Source organism: Rhinoderma darwinii, chromosome 1, assembly GCF_050947455.1.
Source record: "Rhinoderma darwinii isolate aRhiDar2 chromosome 1, aRhiDar2.hap1, whole genome shotgun sequence".
Taxonomy (NCBI): domain Eukaryota; kingdom Metazoa; phylum Chordata; class Amphibia; order Anura; family Rhinodermatidae; genus Rhinoderma; species Rhinoderma darwinii.
In genome coordinates this window covers 574651700-574663892 of record NC_134687.1, presented here as the reverse complement: position 1 = coordinate 574663892, position 12193 = coordinate 574651700, and the positions used below count along the sequence as shown (strand labels likewise).

Sequence of the window (12193 nt, the reverse complement as noted above, 5' to 3'; positions counted from 1 at the left end):
GTCCTGGTTTGTCACTTTTTGCCCTCAGATAGAACTGCATGTTGGCGTTTACAGGTTTGCGTGAAAACTGGCACATATACTTGCCTCAGCTGTTTAACCATTTCCCGCATCATAACGTAACTACATCATAGCGGGAGGGCGAGAGTATGTGGTGGTCAGGATCGCAGGGTGCTGAAGATTGCCATGGCGGCCTGCTGTGTATTAGTGTATGGTACTAGCGATCAAACCATCGCATGTTCAAGTCCGCTAGTAGGATTAAAAAGCCCTTTTTTCCTATTTTTCCCGTAAAATAATGATGTAAGCAATAAAAAAAATAAACTTAATTGGTATCGCCCGTAAAAGTCTGAACTATTACTATATAACAATAATAATCCTACATGGTAAACGCCATGAAAAAAAAAATTTAATGCAATTTTTTTTTATGGTCCCCTTGCCTCCCCCCAAAAAATAGACTAAAAAGTGAACAAAAAAGTCATATGTACCCGAAATCGTACCAATAAAAACAAGAGCTCATCCTGCCAGAAATGAGCCTCGCACCACTCGATTGACCAAAAAGCATAAAAAAAATTTATGGCTCTCAGAATATTCAACGCAATTTTTTTGTAAAAGTAGTCCATAATAAAAAATAATATAAATTTGGTATCGCCGTAATCGTATTGACCCGCAGAATAAAATTATCATGTCATTTTTACCGCAAGGTGAACGTCTAAAAAAAAAAGTAATCTAAAAAAATCTATGTTCTGTCTCATTTTAAAGGGCAAATGCCAGTACATTTTAGAGCCACTAAACCACCAGTATGCCATTACACAGCTGAGGTTAAGTATTCCAAACAAGCCAACCTCTAAAAACGGACGTTTGGGGCATAATTAGTAACGCAAGCTAGAACTTACCGAAAAGAGTCTGGCTGCAGCGAGCGCATTGCGCACATGCCCAGCATACTGTCCTCGGCTTCATATTCGCAATGCGCCTAACGCCGCTCCCGGTATTGTCTTGGTAAATTGTAACTTACTATACTATTTATTCTCTATGTCCGTTTTAAAGGCATGCTTGTATTTTAGTGACTCCAAACTGCCTTACAAGTTTCCTTTTAATTTTAAGACCTATCATTCATATGCATAATAGATTTTGCAACAAATCTGTCAGAAATTGATGGCAGCACATAGTTGTAGCAAGTAACACAGAATATTTCTGAGCTATTTTGTGTGTATTTTACGTTTTTCTCAGTACAATTTTTCTTTATTTTTTTTTTAATCATTGAATGTGAATGGAGAAAATAACCTGATATAACTCAACATCCGTACCATATGAGCAACCCTATGTATTTTTTCAGGTTTAGTCTATATTTTATGTTAGTCACCTCTTTATGTAAGCGGAAATGGTCCAAATGGATTCCATGCTTTAACTGAAGCGTTAAAATCCATCAATCTCATTTTGTATATTACTCCCTATTTCAGATGTGCCAGCTTGTACTTGCTTCTCTATTTGCGGGCAGGATTTTATTGAGGAGGGTATGCTGGACAGACTGTATTTTTATTATAAAGACAATGTAAATGTAGGATAAATCCTAAAGATAGGTCATCAATACTATCGTTTTGGAGAACCCCTTTAAGGCACTTTGCCTATTTAGCCTCTGGGATTTTTTTCTTCCCTGGCAATTATTTCATTTTCTAGCATGTATACAGTAGTTGTTTTTTCTGTGGACTGCTGGGAGTTGTAGTATCAAAAGCTGGATCTTCGCTGGTTGCAGGCCGGCGCTCTAGGCTTTGTGACTACACCGATTCATATTTGATTCCGAAACCTAATATGATCCAAAGAGCAAAACATAAAAAATGAATAAACTGATTTCTAGATGTTACCGCAGCCATTCCAGGCACCCAGGAACACGGCTCATTGCTCTCTCTGAAGTCATTTTCTAGTAAGTTGCCTTATTTAATGAAATAAAGATTCCTTTAATTACTCACAGGGGATGAAGAAAACACGTAAACATCTCACATCAGAACTTTCTAATCTTATTTGAAGAGCGCATTTGAAGCAAAGGTTTGTTGTTGACTAATCTCTGTAAATGAGCCTCCTACATATAAAGCGATGATGATTGTTACTTCATTATTTCAATTGTCAGAAGCCCTGTCTCCGTTACCAATGAAGACCGTAATATATTATAATTGGCTCCAAGAAACGGTTACATCTGCCACTTCTCATAGCTCACACCTCATGCATTCTTAAGTGAGTGCTAACCCGGTGTGATGTGGCCTCGCGGAGGCTTATATAGCGTTCTAGAGGGTCAACGTAATGTATACAATAGCATTTACACTTGGATCATGCATGTATCTTATAAAGTAAGCATTCCGAAATAATAATTCCGAAAATCCTATTAAAACATTTTACTGGTTCATGTCGTACTATCCTATAATGCATCTTTCTACTGGAGTCAAGTGAACAAAGCTGAGCTGTAATACTTGACACAGCCCATGGACAAGAGTGGCGCTGTTTCTGTGAACAAGAAGACTTCTTTTTTTATTTATTTTTTTAACCTCATGAAAAGTTAGAAGATCGAGGTTTAAAGTGAATGTCCGTCTTGAATACCAATTTTGTTTTTGTCCTATTTAATTGAAATCGGTTCAAAATTCTGTGCCAATTAATTTCATGGTATGAACACACAGCGTAAACACTGCGGATTTTCTGCAACGGATTTATTGCGTAAATTCCGCCGTGTATTACTGTAGCAGCAGTGTGAGTGAGATTTCAACAAATCTCGTCCCCACACAACGGAAAAAAGCAGCCGAAAAAACCTCACATAAATTGACCTGCAGTGCGGTTTCCGCAACTGCCGCATGTCAATTGATGCTGCAGAATCGCAACTCTTCTGTTGCTGGTTTTCTCCATTGAATTTAATGGCGTGCTTAAACCGGCAACTAAGTACTGTGTGTTGCGACATTTGCGGCAGAATCACAGCAATTCCTCCGCAAAAATTGCAAGTAAGAAAAAAATTAAATAACGTATACTTACCCAGAGTTCCCTTTTTCTCCAGTCCGGCCTCCTGGGATGACGTTTCGTCCCATGCGACCGCTGCAGCCAATCACAGGCTGGAGCATTCACATGACCTGCAACGTCATCCAAGGAATCCGGACTGCGCACAGGTTTTTTTCCGGCGCTGCTTTACGCAGCGGAAATGCACCACAATGGTCGGACGGCATTCCCTGCTGTGTTCAGGGCATATACGCTGCCGAGCTTGACGCAGCGTATGCGCCCAGAACAAGCCGTGTGTGTTCCTACCCTTATAGCGGTCATAGTTTGTTTCCTCATACAGAGCTCTAACTCCCCTGCATAGACAAAAGGCCCCATTTATCAAAACTGTTTAACTGAAGCCTGTCATTGCTACCCATAGTAACCAATCACAGTGCAGCTTTCATTTCCACAGAGCAGTTTAAAAAAATGAAAGCTGAGTTCTGAGGCCAGTTTTTCTGTTAGACCGTTTTGATCAATTTCCCCCGTAATGAGCAATAGGGTGCTAACTTAAAAAGCTTACTGCGTACCCTCTCTATACCTTGAATTAAACAATAAAACCATATGCAATAAGCTCCATAGCCCCCCCTATTGGCAGCTTCAAGCAGATAGAATTGTATCGTTTGGCTCTGTATTTTTAAGATTTATATTACTAAAAAAGAAGCTTTGACCACTGTAAGGATATATTAAGAACGACACAGTTTTGAATCTAAAAGCAACATTGTATTAAAAGATTACATTCACTGCTAAATATAAGCTAGAGAGAATATATGTAAAACGAGCTATTACTAGACCGATTTACCTTTTCAGGACGTATATCTAGACTCTAGCCATTTATTTTGGGAGACAAAATCATTTTATTTAGAGTTCTTTGCCAGTCTAAGGCTATGTTCACACGGGGTATTTTGCAGGAGGAATATCTGCCTCAAAATTCCGTTTGGAAGTTTGAGGCAGATATTCCTCTCCCTGCACGCCGATTTTCGCGCCGATTTTCGTGCCTTTTTTCGCCTGCGGCCATTGAGCGCCGCGGGCATAAAACAGCGCGAAATACGCTTTCTCTGCCTCCCATTGAAGTCAATGGGAGGTCAGAGGCGGAAGCACCCGAAGATAGGGCATGTCGCTTCTTTTTCCCACGAGGCAGTTTTACTGCTCGCGGGAAAAAGACGCCGACGCCTCCCATTGAAATCAATGGGAGGCGTTCTCGGGCCGTTTTTGCCGAGTTTTGCGACGCGGTTTCCGCGTCAAAAAACTCGGCAAAATACTCCGTGTGAACATAGCCTAAGGGTATGTTTACACGGCTTATTTTCAGCCCTTTTTCGGGCTGTAAACGCCCTGAAAAACGGCTGAAAATACAGAGGCTAAACGCCTCCAAACATCTGCCCATTGATTTCAATGGGAAAAACGGTTTTGTTTCCACGGGGCGTTTATGCGCCATTTGTAAAAATGGCGCGCAAAAAATGCCCTGTAAAAAACAAGTGCATGTCACTTCTTGAGCCGTTTTTGGAACAGTTTTTCATTGTCTCAATAGAAAAACGGCTCCAAAATAAAAAGAAAAACGGCTGAAAATCAGAGGCTATTTTCCCTTGAGAACAGCGCCGTTTTTCGTTTGTCGTGTGAATTTACCCTAATTTTTCCAACTACTGTATAACATGCAGCTAAAACTAATCAAGTACGTTCTTGGCAGCAGGTCCAGCAGCGCAGTATCTTTTTATTTAATGTAGTTTTGCTGGTTTTATTTAATAAGAATGGCATTTATTCCAAATATCACGCTGTAGGCCTTGTTCATACAGTGCAGATTTTGAATGCATTTTTTTAACTTTAAACCAGAATTGGATCCAGGAGAGCGGACCTATAAGTTCTTCCTTTTTATATACTTCTTCTGCATAGGTTCCATTCCTGGTTTTGACTTAAAAAAAATAAATGCAAAATCGTTTGCGCAATTCTGTACCAGTCAGGTCCGCGGGACTGACCGGTTCAGTGAAAGCGGAACGACACGCAGGATCCACCTGTTAGGCCACATGCACACGAACGTGCTTTTTCCGTCCGCAATTCCCCCGAAAATCCACGGGAGAATTGCGGCCCCATTCATTCCTATGGGGCCATGCACACGACCATGGTTTTCACTGTTCGTGCATGGCCGAGGAGCCCGCACTGCAGAAAGAACGGGCAAGTTGAAAATAATGGCCGCGCCCATGTGCACGGCCCGCGATTTGCGGGCGGCTCGCGGCTGTCACTCCATGGCCGGCCGACCCGAAAACCACGGCCGTGCACATGGCTACGGTCGTGTGCATGAGGCCTTATCCATCACATATAAGTTCATAACTTAGATGTGATAGATTACTGGTGGATCCTGTGTGATCCTGGACCCGCTGTCACTGAACCAGTCAGTCCTGCCTGTCCTGACGGATTCAGGTCTTGGCAAACAATACAGCTGCTCTGTATACAGGATACAGAGCACCTGTATCTCAAAAAGTTAAATTTTTTAATAAAAACTAATTTGAAAGTTGCACCAAACACACTGACGTTTTTATAAAAAAAAATAATCATCACTTTTAAAGTTTTGCATAGCTTTTAATGTTTTGCTTAAAGAGGTTGTTCATAATTTGAAAAACATTGTTACCTTCTTCCAGAAACAGCACCACATCTGTTTCTGGGTTGTGACTGGTATTGCAGCTCAGCTTCAATGAAGTGAATGGGACTGAACTGCAATTCCACATACAACCTGTGGACAGATGTGCCGCTGCTTTTGGAAAAAGACTACCATCTTTTTCAAATCCTAGACAACCCCTTTAAGGCCTTTGATTGCCTAATAATTTTTTTTTTCTTTTGTTTTATTTGTCGTATTGCTGGTTGTATCTGGTCTTGATTCTTTTGAACGAACGATCAAAATAGGTCTAACAGTCCTGTTTCTCTACGGGGAGGTTGTCCTAGTTAATAAAAGGCATGACCTTTTTATATAATGTGCAAATGTTGAGGGCATGTACTATAAGCTCAAGTCTCAGGCACTCCGTAAAATGTTGCCCCTGCAATGGCTCTGTGCCTCTGGGCTTGACTCCGGAGCCGGCTGGCAATGAGAAGTCTTCTTGGCTTTGATCTTCCGTTTTCCTTCATGTGACCTTTGCTGACAGATAATTTATTTCTTTCTAATCCATTTGAGAATATTAAATCCTTAAGGGTGCACGTTATTCTTTCTTGTTCAAAGCCATGCTAATTTGCAATGCAATTTTCATTGTAAATATTATACAGCAAAGCCATCTTGTCTTCTTAACATCTAATCCTTTTCAAAGAACAAATATCTAGAGTTTTGTGCAGCATTGGAAGAGTTACTATCTTTTTAGGGTTCCTTGCTCTCTCATGTTTTTTTTTTTTCTTATTGAAATGTTGTACTTGAGAATTAGAGATTAGTCAGGGGAGTCTAATAAAAAGTATATATGAGGGTCAGGTGACAGAACCGGCATTCAGGTGACTCAAACACCATTGAGCCGATTATTTTGCTTTAGTATTTGTAAGCCAAACCCAGGAGCGGATCCAGAACAATGTAGTCACAAACAGGCTGATATTAGTAGTTTGTCACTTACGTTCTAATGTGAACCCTTTTAAGAGAACTTATGTTTAGAGCCGAGGCAGCGCCGACAAACGAGTAAAAAAACAGCCGAACTCCCAATGGAACTGCCAGGATTGGAAAAAGCTCCACCCCCAGGGCTGTTTCTTGTAAAATCCTGTTAGGGCATACTATGGTATGACCTAACAGGTGCCTGTCCATATTTCTAAACATAAGTAAATCGGCATATTGTGATAAAATTTATGTTAAATTAAAGTTTATTTATGAGACAAAAAAAATAATATAAACCCACATTTGTTTTTAAATTAAAAATAATTTTGTTTTATAAAACATGGACATTACTATAACCCCCAGAGATATCTGGTATTTCTATTACAATCACATGTACAATAAATATATACACATATTTTATGTCTGCAATGAACAACATAAAAAAAAACATAGCAGAATTTTTTTTCTTGTCCCCCCCCCCCCCCCAACAATGAAACTAATCAAAATTAAACCTTAACATATATGTACCCCCAAAATTGTACATATAGAAACTGGTTGTCCTGCAAAATACAAGACACTACAAGGCTAAAAATTGCTTGGTCCTTAAAGAGGTTGCCCGATGAAAATTAAAAGCTATTTTTTTTTTTCCCCTGAAATTATTCATTTCAGAAAATAAAAATAATAAATGGGTTTTATGTTCGTCGGACTACCCCCATAATGGGTATAAAAGAGTATCCGGCACACCAACTTTAAAAACAAAATAAAAATACCTTTGTTTCAAAGTTGGTGTGCCGGATACTCTTTTATACTCCTCTTTGGGTTGACCCCCTATCCGTGCAAAACCCCATCCTTCCACATATCTGGCGCTGTCTGAACCTATACACAAATTGATTTACCCTGATAATGGGTTAGATGACTGCATTATAACATGACCACATTATAGTGCTAATATTTTCCCACTTCCATATGCCCTACATGATGGAATATGGGAATCGTTCAACCAGGGTAAAGCAAGATCCGGCTATTGTCAATGGAGCTTAGCTTCAAAACCAGACACAACCCATGAACAGGTGTGAAGCGGTTTCTTTAAAAGAAAAACATGGCTGCATTTAATTCTGTACAAACCCTTTTAATAATTCCCTTTTTAATAGTATAATTTTTTTTGTTTTCAATGAAAATTTAGAGTATCTATAAAACCATATTTTTTTATTCTCACATTTAAAGGTCTGATCAAACATTGCACTCATAAGATACATTCCAGGGCATCATCGGTCCCTCAGCTAGCTAGTCCTTTCTGTTCTAAAAAGATTATAAAAGGGAATGTGTCATCAAAAAATTACCTATTTGTTTAAATCAAGTTTTTATGTTACACCTATTTTTCTAAATACATTTTGGTGCCTTTTTTTTATATTTTATTTTTATTCTATGTCATTTATCTATATTAAAAAAAAGAATCCCAAAATCTTGCAGTTTTCACTCTCGCTACTGAGCCTCAAAATAGACTGATACTTCTGGTTGTGCAGCGATCACTTCCCAGCAGTCATGTCATTATCATCACAGACCGGATTACAACAAAAGATTTTTATATATATATATATATATATATACATACATACATACATACATACATACATACATACATACATACATACATACAATCACTGTATCCACCATTGGGAATAGGTAATAGACACTTCTCCCCTCACTGCACAATAACTTCTGCACAGGTCACATAGCGTGCCTAGAAAACTCTCCCAGAGAAGTCACGTTCGTTTTTGTCAGTGTGGCTGCCGTAAAGTAAATCTCTTAACTGCTGTTAACAGCAGCTCAGGCAAGATGGCTGTCCTCATAATCATGTGCGGAAAATAAGATTAAAAAAATATGCAATCAAAAAATAAAACAAAGATTAGAATAAAAGATTATGTTTAACGATCTGGTTTAAAGTAGGAAAAAAAATATATAGGTGATACGTTCCCTTTAAATTCAAAACCGAGAAATCAATGAATAATCTTTACTTTTATGAGCGGTGTCTTGCAAACTTTGGGTTGGCAAGTTGTACTTAAGACTTCCATCATGAATTTTCCATGTAGTCACATTGGTCCCTAGTTTAAACCATTTTCTGGTATTCTCAAGAATCCAGGCCTTAAGTAAAAATAAACAGTTTATAGAATGGCGCCACTGTGTATTTCAAGGATTTAATTGCTGTCTTGTAGCGTGACCTCGTTACTTTTCTGACCTTATTGAATGTTTATATATTATGTATGGTTGAAGTATAGTTGCACACTAAAGTACAATAGCTCATTTGTTAGAATGATGTATATCAAAGGCTTATTCTGTGTTTTCTTTATAGGCCAAGCAATGAGAGCAAGAAGAATGGTGGAACCTGTGCAGAAAGACGTGTACAAATATCAGATTGGGCATATTCCTACAGAATGGGAAGGTAATTTATTATTATTATTATTAATAAAATATATATATATATATATAATTATTTTTTTTTTTTTCTAATAATGGTCCAGAAGTTGTTTGTACCGGTCTGTCTTGGCTCATAAAGGATTTTTTTTTGTAAAGGCTTTGTTCATACTTTGCGGATGCAGAGTAGTTTTTCTGCTAGTATTTAATTGGGCGCTTTTGCGGTATTTCATGTTTAAGAGGACCTGTCACCTCTCCTGACATGTCTGTTTTAGTAGATAATTGTATTCCTCCTGAAATCACAATTCTGGAGCATCTTTTTGTTAGTCCTAGTAGAAATTTATGAATAAATTGACAACTGGGTGTTCGCATTTGGGGGGGGGGGGGGTGGTGTGTGTGTCTCTACATAGGCTGATACTGTCCAATCAGTGCTGACAGAGTGGGACTGTGTAGAGACACGCCCCGTTGACCAGGGGAATTGTAGCTAAAAATTATAACCTATAACGAAACCGAGGCTATGACACTCAATAAAAATATACTTTTATAATTATTGGAGTCCAAATATATAAAAACACACATATCTCAATCTAAAATTCAGAGATGACTAACCACAGCGTGGTGGTGGACACCAAATAGCAGTAATCAATAATACACAAAGGTACAAAAAACCTACACGTGTCACAACATGGGTAAAAAAGAAGATGCAGTTTAAATAGCATTTAGTCAACTACAACAGTGTATGGATGGCATATGTTGTTACATAATAGTAACTTACCCATAAGAGTAAAGATGGCTACCTGGCGTCACATTTGCAACTAGAAGAAAAAGGGAATACAAACCGGTGCAACCATAGGGCATTACCTACATAAGAAGAAGAATAGATGATGTGGTGATAAATATGCTCACCTGGCGATGTCGTGCTAGGAGCTCGACACCCCTGAAGATATTTACTTTGAGTTTGTAGTAGGACGTCAGAGAACTGCAAACCACGGGTTGTACCGGAAGCCAAAAAATTGGACCGGTTCTAGGTAGGATGGTGGGATTGTGAGAATGACACCTTGGGTAGGTGAGAGAACCTCAAAAAACAACCCTTGAAGCGGCGCTGGTCTCTTGGAATTAATCCACTGTTAGTTGCTAGTGTCGCATAATGAGGAAGCAGACACTGTGTATGTCAATAAGTCTTTAATGGATACAGGCGACGCGTTTCAAAGACCAACCGGCTCCTTCCTCAGGCAGTATCAGAAAATAAACAAAGTGTAAAAGGTAGTGCAGGTATTTATGCTGAAAAAAAACGGCAAAACAAATTGTCAAAGGGCACCTGTCACATAAAACATTAAGTAATGTACAAAATAAATGTGATGATGGAGAAATAAGGTTAACAGTATATTATGGACATAAAAACGTTAAAATGGTACTTATAATAATATCAGGTAACGTAATACTGAAGGGCAAAAGGAATGCCGTTCCTTTGGCACAGTTGCTGAGCAGACCTGCTGGATAACCGGGTCAGGTAACCAAGAGATTGGGTCAGGAGAAATTAATTGAGATATGGACACGGAGGGAAATGTAGAGGAGGATGAAAGGGTGTATTTCTTAGTGTGAACTGCTAGATTCGATCTGGCAACTAAGCGGCTGGAGTATCTAGTTAATGCGCCGGGACTACGCGCTCATTGGTTGGGAGTGGAGCGTCCCTAACGACCGTTGTTAAGCTCTACGCAATGACAATTGAGAGTGAAAAAATGAAGAGATTAGAACTGAAATAACGATTTAAAGAGGGCCGTCAACCTCTTTATGTATGGATGAATGTATGGAGTACAGTTGTGAGAATATATAGAAAATATATTACAAACATTAGCAATATTGTAATTGGGTGAGTTGTAGGTAAAAATAATATTTTTAACGTTAAAAACACAGGCAGGTAACGTTGATAGAAATAACAATAATAATAATAACAGTGGTGGTGCCAGAAATATATAGTGTGAATATATCTGTATATAGGAACACACACTATCTCCCTCCCTTCATCAAGTTTATGTTGGAGGTAATTGGCATATCTTTCATTGGGTGTTCGTAGTGGTTTATAAAAACCAAAAAAACAAGCATAATAAAATATTAGAGTATTGTTTCGGAAACTGCATTGGGACCGGTGGGAATTGGGGTATTCAACCTGTATATCCAATAAACCTCTCGTCGGCAAAGAGTTTAAAACCTGTTGGCTTGAGAGGTATCTATATATCTTTAAATGCTACCAAATAATATACAGTCTCCCCCATGCGCTAAAGTACAATGTTTGGGAATGCTGTGTGTCCACAGTTTTTTCTTGCAGTTTGAACTGTCTTGATTTAAATGACAATGTAATGGTTGGGTGGTGCGTCCAACGTATTGGGCTCCGCAAATGCAACTAATTAAATAGATAACAAATTGTGATTGGCACGTCAGCCTATGTTTGAGTGTGAATGTTTCACCCGTGTTGTTACTAGTGAAGGATTTGCACCTGTGTTGGATGCTAGAGCAACAGAGGCAACGTGTTTTCTCACAGCGGTAGCTCCCCAAAGTTGATATGGGGTTGCCCAATGTTTGACTCGGCTGGGGGGCTGTAAACTCTTAAGGGTTTGAGCTCTACGGTAAGTACAAATTGGTTTTATTTTGTAAGAGAGGTTTTAAAAATGGGTTATGAGTTAATACGTGCTAATGTTTGGTTAGAATCTCTTAGATTTTTCCAAATTTATTGTTCTATGTGGTGATGAAGTTGAATTTGTTTGGATTAAAATCACCTGTGGATGATTTCTTTGATGCTAATCAGGCTGTTTGTTTTAATTTTTTAGTTCTCTGGTATGCATCGGTGAGGAGGTGATTTGAGTATCCCTTTTGCTTGAATCTTTCCTGTAAAATGGTGGCTTGTCTTGGGTACAGTTTTTCCCTACTCGTTTTGGCTCTAGAGGATATTTTGAAGCCATTTTTTATAATATCCACTAGAAAAGTCCAAATAACTATTTGTGTCTACCTTTTTAAAAAAGGTGCGGGTGATGATTTGGGAATGAGCATGGGAGATTGTAAGATCAAGAAAGTCTATTTCATTCAAGTTGATATTGCTCGTAAAGGTTAGGCCCCAAGTATTTGTGTTAAGAATAGTAGTAAAATTGGTAACTGAAATCACATCTCCTCGCCAAATGAAAAACAGATCATCTATGTATCTTCGATAAAATAATATATGGTGTTTAAAAT

The 12193-nt window shown here is 38.6% G+C and overlaps 1 protein-coding gene across 2 annotated transcripts in view; it reads left to right on the top strand.

Moving 5' to 3' along the window:
• NDUFAF2 (NADH:ubiquinone oxidoreductase complex assembly factor 2) overlaps positions 1–12193 on the top strand; it is a 125676-nt gene that overhangs the window by 48572 nt on the left and 64911 nt on the right. For both annotated transcript variants that reach the window (XM_075839357.1, XM_075839350.1), the window contains one exon: positions 8907–8996. In XM_075839357.1, the coding sequence (XP_075695472.1) occupies positions 8907–8996 (90 nt within the window). The remainder of the gene's footprint in view (positions 1–8906; positions 8997–12193) is intronic.